The following is a 19,718-nucleotide window of genomic DNA, read 5'->3' on the forward strand; positions in this document are numbered from 1 at the left end:
ACATCAGGAGAGAATGCTGCTGGAACATGGCCAGACAGCCTGAAAAACTCACAGCAACCAAAACATGTTTTTATTCAGGTTTGTTCACATTTTTATCTCCTTAATGACCTTTTAAAAATCAGTACAATTTCCTGTTTTTAACTTGCTTGCTTTAATTGAATCTTGTATTGAAAATTGCCTTTTATCCTGTACAAGGGGGAAAGGCAGGATAGAACTCAAGGAAATATATAATCTTTAGGATTTGCCAAATAATATGAATACAATAAACCAGCGCTTCTAAATCTGGGGGGTTGGGACTCCTGGGGGGGGGGGTTACAAGGGGGTGTCAGAGGGGTCTCCAAAGACCATCAGGAAACACAGTATTTTCTGTTGGCCGCGGGAGGTCTGTGTGCCAAGTTTGGTTCAATTCCATCGTTGGTGGAGTTCAGAATGCTCTTTGATTGTAGATGAACTATAAATCCCAGCAACTACAACTCCCAAATGTCAAGGTCTATTTCCCCCAAACTCCACCAGTGTTCACATTTGGGCATATTGAGTATCCGCGCCAAGTTTGGTCCAGATCCATCATTGTTTGAGTCCACAGTGATCTCTGGATGTAGGTGAAGTACTACTCCAAATGCCAAGGTTATAGCCCACCAAACCCTTCCAGTATTTTACGTTGGTTGTGGGAGTTCTGTGTGCCAAGTTTGGTTCAATTCCAACATTAGTGGAGTTCAGAATGCACTTTGATTGTAGGTGAACTATAAATCCCAGCAACTACAACTCCCAAATGACAAATTCAAACCTCCCAACCCCATCAGTATTCAAATTTGGGCATAGTAGGTGAATAAAAATCCATCCTCCATATCAGATATTTACATTACGATTCACAACAGTAGCAAAATTAGTTATGAAGTTGCAATGAAAATAATTTTATGTTTGGGGGTCACCACAACATGAGGAACTGTATTAAAGGATCGCAGCATTAGGAAAATTGAGAAACACTGCAACAGATCCTGAGGCCCCATCTACACTACCATATAAAATCCATATTATATGCTTTGAACTGGATTATATGGCAGTGTAGACTCCAGATAATATGGATTGTCTGCTTTGATAATCTGAACAATATGAAAGTGTAGATCCATCTTCAGTTAACCAGAACTCAAATACCCAAAACTCTCAAACAACCAGCAAAATATTTTGAAAAAATAATACATATGACTGTAACAAGGCTGTTTTCATAACACAGTAAAACTGTGTTACATGAAGTTTATCTTTCATTGCTCTTAATCAGCTTTCATATAATAGCTGACTGGCACAACCTGGGGATCACAACCAGACACAGGAAGACATCTGCCCTTGCGCTTTGCTCTTTGCTGCTGTGTATGCATGTCCAGTGTGGAACACATCTCACCACACTAAAACAGTGGATGTGGCTCTTAATAAGACATGTCGCACAATCACGGGGTGTCTGCGCCCTACACCACTGGAGAAATTACACTGTTTTGCCAGTATTGCACCACCTGACATCTTCTGGGAAGTAGCAACCAATAGTGAAAGGACCAAGGCAATGACATCTCTGGCCCATCCCCTGTTTGGGTATCACGTCAACGTCTTAAATCAAGAAATAGTTTTCTAAGATTTACAGAGACACTCGCTGGAACACCTCAGCAAGCGAGAGTCCAAAAGTGGCAGGCTCAAACCTGGAACCTCAAGCCACGGCTGATACCAAATGAGAGACTCCCCCCTGGGCACACAGAGGACTGGGCGACTTGGAAGGCGCTGAACAGACTGCGTTCTGGCACCACGAGATGCAGACCCAACCTTCAGAAATGGGGCCACAAGGTGGAATCCTCGACATGCGAGTGTGGAGAAGAGCAAACCACTGACCACCTGCTGCAATGCAACCTGAGCCCTGCTACATGCACAATGGAGGACCTTCTTGGAGCAACACCAGAGGCACTCCAAGTGGCCAGCTACTGGTCAAAGGACATTTAGTACTATGTATGTATGTATGTATGTGTTTATTTATTTAATTAATTTGTATACCGCTCCTCTCAACCTTCCAGCGACTCAAGGTGGTTCACAAGGCAAAATTGAATGCCACAAAACACAGGTACAATTAAAAAAAACAGATTAACATCAATAAAATCATAACAACAGCAACAAAACATAAGTCAATAAATCCTCATTAAAAAAAATTGTCCAGTCCCTTTGTATAGTTATTTATTTATTTATTTATTTATTTGCTTCATTTACTCAATATTTGCAAACGCTTGCTTAAAAAGCCATGTCGTGAGATTTTTCTGAAATGTTAGGAGTGAAGAAGCCGATCTGATCTCCCTAGGGAGGGCGTTCCACAGCCAAGGGGCCACCGCTGAGAAGGCCCTGTCTCTCATATCCGCCAAATGTACTTGTGACGAAGGTAGGACTGAGAGCAGGGCCTTCCCAGATGGTTCCCAATGTCCCCAATGGTTCGTAAGGGGAGATGTGTTCGGACACGTACGTTGGGCCAGAACTGTTTAGGGCTTTATAGGCTAAAGCCAACACTTTGAATTGGGCCCGGTAGCTGACCGGCAGTCAGTGGAGCTGGCGCAACAAGGGGGTTGTATGCTCCTTAAGAGCCACATAGAATCATAGAATTGGAAGAGACCTCATGGGCCATCCAGTCCAACCCTCTGCCAAGAAGCAGGAAAATTGCATTCAAATCACCCCTGACAGATGGCCATCCAGCCTCTGTTTAAAAGCTTCCAAAGAAGGAGCCTCCACCACACTCCGAGGCAGAGAGTTCCACTGCTGAACGCCATTCCTCTTAGTAACCTGCTGTCCATTGGACCAGTTGAAGCTTCTGGACCGTCTTCAAAGGCAACCCCATGTAGAGCACGTTGCAGTAGTCTATACGGGATGTAACCAGAGTATGGACTACCATGGCCAAGTCAGACTTCCCAAGGTACAATGCCAAGTTTGCAAACTTTGTGTGTTTTTTAAATACAATACAACTGTTTAGTTCGTTCCTGACAAGGTAAATAAGTTGCTTTTAATTAGTGCGTTTCAATGTTCATATGAAGTCAAGACAGAGTTTATGGCATACTGTGGTATGACTTAGGGCTATTTTTAATAGTCAAGCAACCAGAAATTACATTTATCCAGCATCTATCAATTCGGTTAACTATGAATATATGGTAAATAATCAATAGAATTCACCCAATAGCACTACTACCCATTTCTTGTTGGTGTGCCCTTGCATTCCTTGCCAAAGCTTTGCCATAACATGTTTTGCTTTCGATCCAAAATGCACATATTTCCCTCTGCAAATGGCAAGTGTTACCCAATTCCTAGGAGTCCCGGTGCGCTTCAAACGAATGTCCTAAAGGCATCCGCATAAAGCGACTGCCATAAAACACAAAGGCTGGCAACACAGTAGAAGTAGTTGGAAAATCGGCATACCTCTCTCTGCATACGGAGAGAGCTGCCATTGGAAAAAGAGTCTTTTGCCAGGCAGTGAATGAGAGAAATCATCGCACAGCTGTGAGCTAATAGCCGAACAATTACAACTCAGGTCACAGCTGTTGCAATAGAGGGGTGCGCCTCCTTTTTCCTTGGCATGAAACACAACTCAGTATTGTTGTTTTAAGTGTTAGCATTCAGCTGCAGCACTGCAGGTTGAGCGGCATGATGAATCTCATGAGGCTGGTGACAAACAGTTCACCTGGCCTTGTAAGACAGTGCAATAATTTCCCCTCTTAATATAGATCATGCCTGGGCAAATTTGGACCCTCCAGGTGTTTTGGACTTCAACTCCCACCATCCCCCCCCTAGCTGCTTAAATGATTTCGTCATTTGGGAGTTGTAGTTGCTGGGATTTATAGTTCACCTACAATCAAAGAGCATTCTGGACTCCACCAACGATGGAATTGAACCAAATTTGGCACACAGAACTCCCATGACCAACAGAAAATACTGGAAGTATTTGGTGGGCATTGTCCTTGAGTTTAGGAGTTGGAGTTCACCTACATCTAGAGAGCACTGTGGATTCAAACAATGATGGATCTGGACCACACTTGGCAGGAATACTCAATATGCTAAAATGTGAATACTGTTGGAGTTTTGGGAAAATAGACCTTGACATTTGGGAATTGTAGTTACTGGGATTTATACTTCACCTACAATCAAAGAGCATTCTGAACTCCACCAAAGATGGAATTGAACCAATCTTAGCACACAGAACTCCCAAAGGTCATGCTGGGATTTGCAGTTTGGTAAGGAACCAGCCCTCTTTGGCAGAGAAGGCTAAAGGCTGTCTTTGCAACTACAAGTCCCATGGATCTTATGGCATGGAAACTACATTGATAATACAGTGTAAATGCCCAACATCATCAAGACAAACATCAAGGGCAAACCAATGGTAATCATGCAAAGGTTCCTTTTTGGACTACAACTCCCAGAATTCCCTGTGCAAATGTCCATGGGAGTTTCTACAAGTCAAGAAATGCAGTTTCCCAATGTTTGTTCCTCAACAAATTAAAACAAAGTTGCTTACTTATGGTCAGACGACTGTAAACAAAAGTGTCCTAAGAGTCAACTGATTCATGGCCGTATAGCCCAGAAAACTCACAGCAACCCAGTCAACCGATTCAAATAAAAATGCATATATCAGAGAGAGAAATGGCTAGTTCACATTGATTTCCCACTTTGTTGGTTTTTCAAAAATATGATTTTTTTGATGAAGGATTTAGTCCTAATGGGTGCATTGGTGGGATCTGCAGCAGTCTAATTGCCAACATATATCTTGGTTTTCTATGTTGAACGGTAGGCAAGAGGACTTTCCAAAGGATGGCAATAACTAGATGCTGTTGTATTGTCGAAGGCAATACAACGCTACCTCTGAGGATGCTTGCCATAGATGCAGGCAAAACGTCAGGAGAGAATGCCTCTAGAACATGGCCACATAGCCCGAAAAAACCTACAACAACCTAGATGCTGTTGGCTTGCAACTCCTATCATTCCTATCCAGAATGTGAAAGGATTATGGAAGTTGCAATCCAAACAAATGCTGAGAAGCCTTCTCTATATCTTCCTTGTTCATATATAATGTATCTCCAAATAGACCACTTGCCTGTATCAGTATCAAGCCTTCAAAAGCCGAAATACGAACCTTTTTGTCGTAGGATTATGAAGAAAAAGGCCACCCAGCTTCTAAAGAACGATTGATAATTCATCCTAGAAGGATGGAAACACAATAAAACGTGTAACTTAACATGGTCCGCGGTCTCATAGATGAAACCTCGACGAAAGGTAACATCGGGATTATGTCAACGCTGTTTGATTCCGTCCAAATTATTGGAAATGCTGGAAATTAAGCCTCTTTGTGCAGAAATTGCCCAACAGTGAATGAGCCCTTTTTGGGTAGGAAAGGAAATGAGATGAGGTAAATGGAGAACACAATCGTGCGACGGAGGCAAGAGTTTAGAAAACACTTGCCATGATAGCATTAATGGGGTTTAAGGCAGAGAAAACACTCAATCCCTTAATAACCCAAATGATCCTTTCATGATCTCGATGCTAGAATGCTTTTGGCTGAACTGCTTCTCTTTGCCGAGCAAAAGAAAACGAGCGGCAATTATCCACCGTTTGGAGAGCTCTCACTATTGGAAGGCTTTATTAGATGTTGCTTGAACTAATCCCTTTGTTTCCTCCTTCTCGGTCTCTTCTTTTTCTGAGGTTGGGATCGCTGAACATATCCCCAATTGGTGAGGATGGAAGTACAAACATTGACGCAGCTGCCTGTCGTTTGCATCAATGTTATCAAGCGTTTGGCATGGACTTAGTGGGAAGGGGCAGAGAGGGGATCAGAAGGGGAGCTCCATCAATAATACATAACTCTTAGGAGGGCATTTTAATTCCAGTGAAATTTGCAATACATTATTTATCTGGTGCAAACTAGTCCTCAAGGTAAAGCACTCATCCTTTCAGCACTGGCACCGAGGCTAAAGTTTGCATTTCCATCTAACAACCTGCTACATCAAACTTTGTGAACATGGCTATCAGTGCTCCTCTTAACAGGGTTTAAGAGCATTGGGTGACACCTTCACAAACTTCTCCCCTTTTAGTTTGATGATGAGAAGACCTGGGTTGTTGTAGGTTTTTTCGGGCTATATGGCCATGTTCTAGAGGCATTCTCTCCTGACGTTTTGCCTGCATCTATGGCAAGCATCCTCACTACCTCTGAGGATGCTTGCCATAGATGCAGGCGAAACGTCAGGAGAGAATGCCTCTAGAACATGGCCATATAGCCGAAAAAACCTACAACAACCCAGTGATTCCGGCCATGAAAGCCTTCAACAATACGATAAGAAGACCGTTTGTTGTCACCATCATCAACAACATCTGACCCTTCATTGATAGCAACCATATGAGCTGCAAAAGCTACCACAATGGGATGATACAACAGATAGAATAAAATCTCAATAAAATCTTCCGCTGCATTCCTAGCTCATGCTAGATTTCGGATCAGAGGGTTTGGAGATCCCTTTTGAGAGGTGACAGTGCTTAATATGTGGAGGAATATATCCATATACATACACTAATGGGGTGTAGTCCAACTTGTGTCTCAGTTGCTGCTTGCCTTCAAGCCATTTCTGAATTATAATCGCTCTACGGCAAACATTTCCTGGGGGTTTTTTTGGGGGGGGGGGGGGAGGCAAGATTTGGTTTGAGTGGGATGCCTTTACCTTCCTTTGAAGCTGAGAGAGTGTGTCTTGACCAAGGTTGTCCATGGGGTTTCTATGGCCAAAAGAGGACTTTAAATCCTGATCTTCGTCTAGATCAGTGGTTCCCAACCTCTGGTCCATGTACCACCAGTGGTCTGCAAGAACTAAAACATGGTCCACGGCCTCACCGTTACTACACGAGAGTGACTGGTCTCACAAAACCCTCTTATAGTGCCAAGGCTTATTAAATATTGTTTTCTATGGGTGAGCAGATAATAACTACTGGGTGGCATATATTCTGTATCAGAAACTAGAGGTGATGTGGTCTATCCAATGCAATTTTCTAAATCGGCACCCAAATAACCAAACCGAATCTAAAGTTGACCAAAAACCAATGTGTAACGCTTTATTTATTTATTTACATTATTTATATCCCGCCCATATCAGCCCGCAGGCGACTCAGGGCGGTCTGATGTGTTGGTACTAATGTTGGAGAGTAATCCCTGGTCAAAGTGGTGCCAGGTCAAGTGGTCCCTGGTCAAATGTTCCCTTGTCAAGTGGTCTCTGGCCAAAAAAAAAAAAAAGGTTGGGAACCACTGATCTAGATAATAATAATAATAATAATAATAATAATAATAATAATAATACTTTATTTATACCCTGCTCCATCTCCCTGAGGGGGACTAGGTGTGGCTTACATGAGGCCACGCCTATCAGTACAGCTAACACAATATAACATAAAAGCATAAGAAAACCAGAAAATAAAATCCATAAAGTGCAAAACAATATAATAAACGACACAGCAATATAAAATCAAACATCAAAACACAAAAATTTACACTGGGCAGGGCCAAATTCAAAGATAAAATTTTAAAACATTGGGAGATAGGACAATGTAAATTATCGGGGGCCGGGGGAGGAGGATGTCTTTAAAGTCATTGGATAGACCCTATCAGCTCTAGTTTCTGATAAGAACATACGCCACCCAGTAGTTACCATCTGCTCACCCATAGAAAACCATATTTAATAAGCCTTGGCACTATAAGGGGGTTTTGTGAGACCAGTCACTCTCGTGTAGTAACGGTGAGGCCGTGGACCATGTTTTAGTTCTTGCAGGCCACTGGTGGTACATGGACCACAGGTTGGGAACCACTGATCTAGATGAAGATCTGGATTTAAATCCTCTTTTGGCCATAGAAACCCCATGGACAACCTTAGTCAAGACATACATAAGATCCATCAATCCCAGCTGGGCAACCTCCGGCAACTTGACCACCTCTGAATATAGTGGGCCTTACCACTGAGAAAATATTGATAGAGATAGAGCAGGTATGGCCAAACAGGTATGGCCAAATGATGTAAATCGCCTAGAGCATTCTTGGATGGAGGGCGATTAATAAGTAATTAAATATGATGATGATGATGATGATGATGATGATGATGATGATGATGATGATGGTGATGTTCTTATTGATCTTCTTCTTCCTCTTCCTCTTCTTCTAGTTGAGATTTATATTATTGATGACCATGTCCCATGTCATTACTTTCACTGAGCCATGGTACACTCTATCTCAAAGCAAACTTTGGCCCTCCAGGTGTTTTGGACTTCAACTCCCACAATTCCTAACAGCCTCAGGTTTAAGCAGCTGAGGGGGAAACGGAAGGGGCCTGAGGCTGTTAGGAATTGTGGGAGTTGAAGTCCAAAACACCCGGAGGACCAAAGTTTGCTTTGAGATAGAGTGTACCATGGCTCAGTGAAAGTAATGACATGGGACATGGTCATCAATAATATAAATCTCAACTGGAAGAACAGGAAGAAGAAGATCAATAAGAACATCATCATCATCATCATCATATTTAATTACTTATTAATCACCCTCCGTCCGAGAATGCTCTAGGTGATTTACATCATCAACAGCAACAACAATCCACAGAAAGGAAACATGTTAATTAGAATAAGCCAGACGTTGACCCTAAAGCAAGCCAACTTCCAATCCTTTCAATGCTTTTGATAGATTTCAGTGGGATTTCATTCCACCATAGATAATCCCACACACAAATCTCGGTGGAGGGGGGTGCCCACCCATCTGTGACCATCATTAACTTTTATTGGATTGGTGCCTTCCGTGGATGAGATGATTCAGATACTTTCTCCTGCCATCAATCATACTTGCCGAAATTGCTTAACTGCAGACTTTGAAATGTAGCCTTGTATAACATTCTCTTCAAATTCACATCCATTAACATTTTCTTTTAAGCGTGTTCTGTACTCGTTTCCCCTCGAAAGGTAGGAGTAAAAGAGATATCTCTAATCATGGAATGTAAAAACGGCACAATATCAAGAAGAGATACCTAATTATTTATAGAAACGTTTCTATGTATGTTCACCGTATGCAATATGCATGCTGCGTGCACTAGATATTAAGTTGAAATCCTAGCATTTATCTATATATAGAAACCAGAATTGACACTGGCAATAGCAAATGTGACATGCTATTCAACGCTCAAATACATTCAGAATCCCTATTATACTAGTCATATTTCCGTCTTGTTGGAGGGATCAGATTCATTCCGACTCCTCAAACTTTTCTCTGGATTTTTAAAGTATTGGATAAAGGAACATGTGAAGGTATCTATTTGAACATCATCGAAATGCCAAACTACCCAAAGAAAGGCTCAAAAGAACTAATAAAGAAAAAGGAGAGGGGAAAAGAAGAAGGAAATTCCCTGAAAAGAATATACAAAACATACGGAAAAAACAAATCACTAACCTGGTTTGTGGCAAAGCAGGGGGAACTCTTATCTGAAACTTAAAACCCCAACTTTGATGAACTTCGGGGCAGAATTATTGCGGTGAGGGACTCGTGCCAAGCGCCTTCGGCCAATTCTTGAGGCTTGAGGTTTCACAAAAATCCGTTGAGCCTCTCAAGTGAAAAACCAAACCTTTCAATGAAGAGTAATCCTAACGTTGAATGGCCAGTTGGCTACTCCAAAGCGTGTATCCAACAAAGAAGCAAAGCTGTGAATCTGGAGCGGGCTTCCTTCCTCTCGCTCTGAAAAGCGAAGCCTTCTAGAAGCTCAAGGAAATGGAAATGTCAAAGTTACAAGGAATTCTGTGGCCGGTTTGGTCAGAATCACTTTTCATGGAGGGGGGGAGGCAAGCTACAAAAGGGGAATAGAGTCACCCCTTTCTTCTTTGTGTTCGTCAGAGAGGGTCTATATAGGGTTACAGAATTAGCATTAAGGAGCATAGGAATTGCACATCAGGCTGGGCCTTGGGAAGCAGCAACAGAAATTTTCTTTTAGGTTGTGTTGCATTCACATACAACTCCAGGAACCAGTGTTAAGTTTGCCATTTATCAGATTTACACCTTTTGAGGAAAAATATATATTTGATGCATTGATGCAGAAAGGGTTAGCTCCAGGAGAAATCCCTTGTGGGGTTTAATACAGACTGATCTGGGCACAGACCAGCCAAGCTTTCTCTCTGATTGCAGCTGCTCAGTTCTACAGTTTTTTCACAACACGGTGACATATACAAGTCTTGGTGAAACTCTGTAGAGATCTGATTGCTGTTAAAGGCAAAGTAACATTGGTGGGCTGAGAAGAGGAGAACCTCAATGTTGCTCTCTTTCCTCTCTTTGAAGACACATGACTAGGGATTATATAAGGCAGCATTTCTCAACTTGGTGGTCGGGACCCCTGGGGGGGGGGGGGTCACGAGAAGGTGTCAGAGGGGTTGCCAAAGACCATCAGAAAACTCAGTATTTTCTGTTGGTCATGGGGTAGTGTGTCCACAGTGCTCTCTGGATGTAGGTGAACTACAACTCCCAAACTCAAGGTCAATGCCCACCAAACCCTTCCAGTATTTTCTGTTGGTCATGGGAGTTCTGTGTGCCAAGTTTGGTTCAATTCCATCATTGGTGGAGTTCAGAGTGCTCTTTGATGGTAGGTGAACTATAAATCCCAGCAACTACAACTCCCAAATGTCAAAGTCTATTTTATCCAAACTCCACCAGTGTTTGTATTTGAGACATTTGAGTGTTTGAGTCGCCCCCGGGCTGAGAACAGCAGTATATAAGCAAAGTAAATAAATAAATAAATTGTATTTGGGCATATTGGGTATTCATGCCAAGTTTGGTCCAGATCCATCATTGAGTCCACAGTGCTCTGTGGATATAGGTGAACTACAACTCCTGAACCCAAGGTCAATGCCCAGAAAAACCCTTCCAGTATTTTCTGTTGGTGATGGGAGTTCGGTGTGCCAAGTTTGGTTCCATTCCATTGGTGGTGGAGTTCAGAATGCTCTTTGATTGTAGGTGAACTATAAATCCCAGCAATTACCACTCCCAAGTGACAAAATCAATGCCCCTCCAACCCCACCAGTATTCAAATTAGAACTTATTGGGTATTTGATCCAGTAAATGAAAATACATCCTGCAGATCAGATATTTACATTACAATTCATAACAGGAGTGAAATGACAGTTATGAAGTAGCAACAAAAATAATGTTATGGTTGGGGGTCACCACAACATGAGGAACTGTAATAAGGGTCACGGCATTAGGAAGGCTGAGAAACACTGATATAAGCGGTACCATTTTACTATGTCTCTGTGTATAATGCGACTTGGGCACCTATGGATTCATGGAGGGGGGGGGGGGGATCCTGGAAGCCAATTCCAGCAAATACCAAGGGTCCATTGTACCTGCCATTTAACATAGTGGTATGTAGAAAGGGATCACTAAGGCATATTGATGCCCCCCTTTTCAAACTATAATCAGGTGTTTTTCATTTTGACAGTAGCTTTATAAACAAGCACTTTGATCTCCCTATGGATGTCCTAATCCTCATACACTCTCTGCTTCATTCAGAAAAAATGCTGCACTTGCAGAGCTCAGGCAGTGTTGTATTTCAGTATCAATGTTGTCTTTTGTGGACAAGTGACTGCCAAGGTAGTGGAAATACACCATTAAGCTGTATTTCTTGAATTGCAGAAGAATTAGCTAGTGACTGCTGGAAGAACATTTCTCAATGTTCAATGTGATACTGAGCTTTTCGTATGCTTCTACAAAGGTGTTTAGCATGGCTTGCAGGTCTTCTGAATGCGCACAGAGACTACGTTATCATCTGCATATTGGAGTTCTATAATAGATGTTTTTGTGACCTTGGTTCATATTATTCTCAATTGACGTCAAAAGGTTTAGATCACCGTGCATTTAAAGCAGGGTGACTCTGCAAGTGCAAAGAGGCCAGTATCTGAAAACTAGAAGATAGAAGACCTCAGCACTTGCAAAGTTTACAGATGTAGAAGACAATGGTAACCAAGGAGAGGTCAGTAGTTCAAGTCAGGCTGCAACTGTGAAAGGGGATGCTTGGCTCAAGAGCAGTAAGTGTGAAAAAGATCTTGGAGTCCTCGTGGACAACAAGTTAAACATGAGCCAGGAATGTGATGTGGCAGCAAAAAAAGCCAATGGGATTTTGGCCTGCATCAATAGGAGCATAGTGTCTATATTTAGGGAAGTCATGCTACCCCTCTATTCTGCTTTGGTTAGACCACACCTGGAATATTGTGTCCAATTCTGGGCACCACAATTCAAGAGAGATATTGACAAGCTGGAATGTGTCCAGAGGAGAGCGACTAAAATGATAAAAGGTCTGGAGAACAAGCCCTATGAGGAGCGGCTAAAGGAGCTGGGCATGTTTAGCCTGAAGAAGAGAAGGCTGAGAGGGGATATGATAGCCATGTATAAATATGTGAGAGGAAGCCACAGAGAGGAGGGAGCAAGCTTGTTTTCTGCTTCCCTGGAGACTAGGACGCGGAACAATGGCTTCAAACTACAAGAGAGGAGATTCCATCTGAACATGAGGAAGAACTTCCTGACTGTGAGAGCTGTTCAGCAGTGGAACTCTCTGCCCCGGAGTGTAGTGGAGGCTCCTTCTTTGGAAGCTTTTAAACAGAGGCTGGATGGCCATCTGTCAGGGGTGATTTGAATGCAATATTCCTGCTTCTTGGCAGGGGGTTGGACTGGATGGCCCAGGAGGTCTCTTCCAACTCTTTGATTCTATGATTCTATGAATGACTGACTATTCCCACGCTTAATTTTTTGGCAAACAATTAAGTGTATTGAAGTTATGCACCTAAATGTTCTACCTGAAATAAAGTTTTTGAATACAAATACGGACTCTTAAATGACTCTGTCTACTTATCTACAGCAACTGGAAAACAAACCAGAAGAATGGTACGGTGCATTTGGATATGAATATATTAGGAAGATATGAGGATCTTTTTCTTATTTACAAAAGAACTTGGATTTGCCCAAAGTCACCCAGTAGGTTTTATGGCCAAGCAGGGATTTGAACCCTGGTCTCCAGTTATAGTCCAACATTCAAACCATTACACCATGCTGGCTCTTTCCTACAATGATATTATAATATTAAATACCATGTGGCATTTCAGCACCTCCAAGGAATTAATAGTAGGTCTCAAAGCAGCACTGGTGGTAAGTCTTTGCCTCAAGAGGAACACCTGTAGTGACAGTGCAAGACGGTTGAAGGACGTCACTAACATTTATCTTGACTCAATATGTGTTGTAGAGGAAATTAGACCTGCTTTTCATCCATCACAATCCCACCATGCGATTTCCACAAAGTCCTACATGCCACAACGCCTAAGTGATTACCTTTGGTACTTTCAGTTGGTTAGGAAACTATTTTCATTTGGTGAAACTCCTGCACTTTTGTTTGCTTGAGATGCCAAAGGAGGAGCAATCGTCCCCTCCAGAATATTTCATACCATTAACTTCAATCTAAAAGTGCAGCCTCTGCCACTTTACCAAGTTAAAATATTCCTAAATTAATTCCATCTCTTCCGAAAAGGATGTGTTGCAAAATATGTTGGTCCCTGTGTACCTGGATAAACGGTTCCTGCAGGGCATCCTTGACAGCCAGATTTCACAAAGCATTGCCCTTTGAAGTCATTGAGCCAACAAGATAATAGATTGGCCGGATAATGGATTGGGAAGTGAAATAAATGAATACTGGCAGCACTAGGGTCATGTGCTCAGTGGCTCTCAGCTTTTATCTGCCTGTGTGCATGCGTATTTCTCTGGCTTCTTATGACGGTTGCTTGCTCCCACTCTTGCCTTCTTGCCCATTTGAGGAGCAGAGAGATAGATCAAAGACTGCATAGCCATTGGTTCCTCCTCCTTCCTGTACTATTCCCACACTTGGACTTTCTATGTCACAGAGGAAGAAACTATCAATGGAGTGCAGTAGCGGCTCTTTGCATTCCACCCACCATACATCAGCTTTGATACCAGTCGAGATACAAAAACCGTCCCACCTATATTATTCCATGCTCTTGCTCTCCTTCCATATAAATAAAGTCAATATAACAATGCAGTTCTACACATAGAAGAACCATATTGACTTGGTTTAAGATCATACTTCAGATTGTTGTTGTGTGCCTTTAAGTTGCTTCTGATTAATGGTGGCCTCCAAGATGAAGCTATGATGGAGTTTTCTTGGATAGGTTTGGCTTTGCCCTTCTCTGAGAACATGTGACTTATACAAGGTCACCCAAGCTTTCCATGGCCAAGCAGAGGCTCAAATCCCCATCTCCAGAGTGGCAGTCTAACACTCAAAACACTATTCCATGGTGGCTTTCTGAGATCTGGCAGATGAACAAAATTGGTGCTACATTGGTAGCAAGCAAGACACCACTAGATGGACTGGTTTCTCCTCCAAAAGCTCTGCAGTGGTTCTCAACCTGGTGGTCGGGAGATGTTGATGTTTTGGCCTTCAACTCCCAGAAATCCTAACAGCTGGTAAACTGATTGGGATATCTGGGAGTTGTAGTTCTACACACCTGGGGACCCATAGGTTGAGAACCACTGCTCTAAGGGAACATCTTCAATAGGACATCTCTCTCCAGAACTTACCATACAGGTACACTTTAAAGAACTGAAGGCTATTTTGTAGGTTAATGCACAAGGTCTCTTCAGGGTCATGGTCATTACATACAGCCATGTCCCAAATCCTAAAGCTTACAGCATTGGAGAGGAACATCATATTTGAGAAACATTTCCAAACATTTTACAACATGAAAACAAAGAGTGCAGTCCAGAGATCAGCTGACCAATACTATATTATTGCATAATGTTATTTGCTAGCGAAGACATTTTGGACCAGGCTGAAAATTCCTTTTGTTTCTGTAGCTTTTGACGTTTCTCAGGTCTAAAAGACAGACCTAAAGATCTAGTATCTTGCTTAAGTCCTAGCAATTGCTTTGTCTTTTTCTCCTCTGTATTAACAATCTAAACTCATTCTTTCTGTCCCCAATAAATTCTCCTTGATGCCCCATTCCATTATGGAAATGGGCCATACTCCAAAGTCCTTGCCCAATTTAATGATGGAGGCAGAATTCGTATTAAGGTTTGACAATTTGCATAATTTATTCTGAATGCTAAATTTGGGTCTAGCATGCACAGAATCTGATCCCGCACACATCCCACCCCAGTATTGCAAATCAAAAGTCTCACTTAAGCCATATGCATTACAGGCAACTGCTGGAGTCACATACAGGCCAGGAACCCTTTCCTGTGGCTCAATACCCAGAGACAATCGTTCCTGAGTTCTGGAAAAACAAACAAGAACATCTGGATCCCACAAGTTCACTATGGGTCTTCAAAGTGCTACTGATAAGGACATAATTATTAGGGCTGGGCGGTTTCATTCGTTAATTTCGTAATTCGTTATTAATTCGTATTTAAATTAGTTACGATCCAATATTGAGCCATGCAGGACTACTGTGAGGAGTAATTAGAAATTGAAACATTTTTTCCAATTTATTTCGTATTGTTTCCTAATTGTTGCTACTAAGAGGTTGCAACGTACTTTATCTAAGTTGTTGTAAGGATCAATGTTGTTTGTGCTATAACTTTAAGTTGCTGTAAGGTTCAAGGCTGTTTGTGCTACAGCTGTTTCAGTTAATTGAGAGTGTTATTTTCATGTGTATAAAGATAGCTACTGTGTGTTTAGTTCTTTGCCATTGTGCGTTTATGCTGTTGTGCATCTATGCCTCTGTGCCGTTCTGCTTTGTGTAAGCCGGGGACTATGCTGCAGATGTCCTGCGAAGACACAGCCATGAGAAGAGGACAAGGATTCCTGCTTATCTCAGCTGAGTAGTGATATCTCTCAGAAGATATTGTTTCATGTTACTTTTGTGGAAACAGTAATCCTGCTACTTTGTTTTTGTATGCTGCCAATACTACAATATTTTCTTTTCTACTTTAAGCCGAAGTCTCGTGTTTTTCTTTTATGAGCCAATTCATTACACACACAGTTAACTGGGCTAGAGTCAATCTGCATGCTACTCATGCTAACGCATGACAGTAATTGGTTCAAAATTGTTTCGTAATTGGTTCAAAATTGTTTCGTAATTATTTCGTAATTATTTTCGCATGCCTGGTGCAAGTTTTATAGTTGTTGTTTGTTTTATCACACCAACAGTCAACAACAGAGGGAGAGGGAAGCTTCAGAAGTTCCCCCTGTCCCATTTGGAGAGTTTTTTTTAGCATATCGCACAATCGCGTCCGCCATTAACGAATCAATTTGAAATTTACGAAATTTCGTAAATTTTGAAATTTTGAAAAGTAAAATTTTGGAATTCTTTAAAAAAACGAAACACGATGGACCCCTAAAAACGAAACGAGTTTAGAAACAAATTTTTCCGTTGTTACCCAGCCCTAATTATTAAAATATTGAATTGTTGTTGTGGTTGTGGACACAAATATTTAATATCACCCATACATGTCTGATGGAAGTGCCATCTATGTAGACTGAGATCTTCTACGAAGCAAAAGGGAGATGTGAACAGGAACGCCACACTTTTTTGCAGTGATACGTACATTCCTACCCACAGGGGAAAAAAGAAATCCAAACCCCACACTTTATAATGCATACTTTTATCAAGCACAGAATACTTAGAAGAACTAAAAGCTTGGTTTCTTAGAAGTAAAAACTGTGGCTATAACACAACGGATTAACGTGCCCATCGCTTTGCAGAAAGTGAGACAGCACAATGCAGCTTATAGCCAAAGAACGAATCATTATCACAGTTCATACTAACTAGAGATCATCCATACGGTAGAATTATGGCAGTTTGACACCACTTGTAACTGTTATGGTTCCATGACAAAGAAGCCTGGGATTTGTGGTTTGTTTGGCACCAGAGTTCTCTAAAAGGGAAGGATAAATACCTCCAAAAACTACAAAATTCCAAACCATTGAGCCATATTTAATGTGGCATCAAAACAGTGTGGATAGAGCTCTAGACAGATATAACTGGGGATGGATCGATAGGTTGAAAAATAACAAGCTGTGTTTTGACAACCGACAGTAAGTGTGAACAAGTTACAGTTTAAGATGAAGTCGTAAATATAGGGGCAAAGCAAGGGGTTAAATGTTTAACCCTTCCCATTTCGTTCCTTCTTTCCATGATCATCTGGTGCAATTTGAACCAACTGCATGGAAGTCACTTCACACCTTCAGCTGGTAAGTTATGAGCAAACTGTGTGAACCTCTTTTGAACAAGATACTGCTTATCACCAAAATCAGCTTCTGATACAGAACTGACCTCAGAAGGAGTCCAATGTGGCATTGGCACATCTCATGCAATTCCACAGCATGGAAAGGAATGCATTAGATTTTAAAAATGCAAGTATGTGATGCTCGGTTAGTGCTACATGGAGAATGTAAGTACAGTAGCTGGAGGTGTCATGATGAAATATGATATAGGGTTTGAATGAATTGTATGAAAGGTGTATGGATGGAGCCTAATTTGGCTGAAGACACCATTCAAAAGTATCAATGCCTGAATGATAGGAGCCCCCAGTGGCGCAGTGGGTTAAACCCCTGTGCCGGCAGGACTGAAGACCGACAGGTCGCAGGTTCAAATCTGGGGAGAGGCGGATGAGCTCCCTCTATCAGCTCCAGCACCTCATGCAGGGACATGAGAGAAGCTTCCCATAAGGATGATAAAAACATCAAATCATCCAGGTGTCCCCTGGGCAACGTCCTTGCAGACGGCCAATTCTCTCACACCAGAAGCGACTTGCAGTTTCTGAAGTTGCTCCTGACACAACAACCAAAAAAGTTGATTTGGGGTGTTTTTTCTCTGCGGGGACATTAGAGAAGCCTCCCACAAGGATGATAAAATCATCAAATCATCCAGGCGTCCCCTGGGCATCGTCCTTGCAGACAGCCAATTCTCTCACACCAGAAGCAACTTTTCTCAAGTCGCTCCTGACACGACAAAAAAAAAAAAAAAACTACCTGCTAATGAGAACTGAAATTGTTGATGTGCCATAGTAAACTGCTGATATTGATAAGAACTGTGACAAATGATTAACTGTTGAATTTTTAGGGGAAAACAACGTGGAAGGAAGTCAACACAAGAGCTGCTTGCGTTCAGTAACACCAATCAAGAAGAGTCAACATCTGTCAGGAAACTGAGATGGAATCAACGTGTTCCAAGTTGGAAAAGTCTATCATTCATTTACAACTTGGGAACAACATCAGCAGAAATATTGCTAAATAACAGACCTTATTACAAGCCAAAAATTGTGACAGACAGATGCTCTTCACCCGCTATGCTCTGCTCCATTGGGAAGGAGATAGTGTACCTTGGAGTTTCAGATCTGCAATGGAACACAGTCTGCACTTTGTCTCCTTTTCTCAAGGGAAGAGGAAAGAGTGCAATTTGGGAGTCTTGGATTTTGTGCAGGAAAGTTCGGTTCTGCTGTATGGAAAACAAGGATCTGATTCTTGGCTTTCTTTCTTTCTTTCGTTTCTTTAGTTATTTAGTTTAGTTATTTAGTTTATATCCCGTCCTTTCTCAACCTCAGCAGAGGGACTCATTGTGCTTAGGAAAAAGATGTGTTTTGAAGTTTAGGAACTATGCGTTGGCACATTTGCAAGGAAGCAGTCTGGCCTAAGAGATGTTCTTCAAGGAGGAAGAATGGTGAAATGGTGATGTCTGCATGGTGATGGATGAATGTTTATGTGTGAGTAAAAATGTAATTTCCCTCTGTTTGCTTGTTTGCCAATGTAACTGTAAGTTTGTGAATCTAATGTAGTTACATAGAATCTGTATGTCTAATTGTTGTTTTGTAAAAGTTACGATTCCCTTTCTCTTACTGGAAAATTGCACTAAAGAGAACATATGCTTGAAAGCAGTGATTTCTAACCCTTTTTTTTTTTGACCAGGGACCACTTTCCAACATTAGTACCAAAAAGGTTATGAATCAGTTTTTGGTCAACTTTAGATTCGGTTTGGGGTGCCAATTCAGAAAACTGTATTGGACAGACCACATCAGCTCGAGTTTCTGATACAGAACATATGCCATGGTCAGTGACAGGGAAGGAGTGGCGGGCGGTGTGAAAGGAGCGAAAATAAAATCTATATAAATAAAAATGTAATGTTCGTTTGTGGGATTAACATAACTCAAAAACCACTGGATGAATTGACACCAAATTTGGACACAAGACACCTCTCAGGCCAACAAGTGACCATCACTCATAAAACACTGAAAAACACAGCAGAAGAGACTTAAAAAGCCAAAAAACCAAAAATACATTACAATGTGCAAAACCACATATATACACAAACACACATATATACACACATACATATATGCATGTATACACACACAAAACACACAAAAGGGGGAGGGAAGGAAGGAAGGAAGGGGAGAAGAAGGGAGAGAAAGAAGGAAAGAAGGGGGAAGGAAAGAATGAAAGAAAGGTAGAGAAGGAAGGACAGAAGGAAATAAAAAAGTGAAAGAAGAAAGCAAAGACAGAGGGAAGGAAGGAGAGAAGGAAGAATAGAACCAAAGAGCAAAGGAAGGGAGGAAAGAAACAGGTAGAAGAAGGGAAAGAAGAAGGAAAAGAAAGAGAGGGAAGGAAGGAAAGAGGGAGGGAAGGAAGGAGAGAAAGAAAGGAGAGAAGGGGGGAGAGGGATGT

At 41.7% G+C, this 19,718-nt stretch overlaps 1 protein-coding gene across 1 annotated transcript in view; it reads right to left on the reverse strand.

The window, feature by feature from the left end:
• LOC132782273 (tubulin-specific chaperone cofactor E-like protein) overlaps positions 1-19,718 on the reverse strand; it is a 154,653-nt gene that overhangs the window by 95,465 nt on the left and 39,470 nt on the right. Inside the window, exon 9 of the mRNA XM_060786936.2 lies at positions 5,138-5,202. Within this exon, the coding sequence (XP_060642919.2) occupies positions 5,138-5,202 (65 nt within the window). The remainder of the gene's footprint in view (positions 1-5,137; positions 5,203-19,718) is intronic.

Source organism: Anolis sagrei, chromosome 7, assembly GCF_037176765.1.
Source record: "Anolis sagrei isolate rAnoSag1 chromosome 7, rAnoSag1.mat, whole genome shotgun sequence".
In the NCBI taxonomy this organism is placed as follows: domain Eukaryota; kingdom Metazoa; phylum Chordata; class Lepidosauria; order Squamata; family Dactyloidae; genus Anolis; species Anolis sagrei.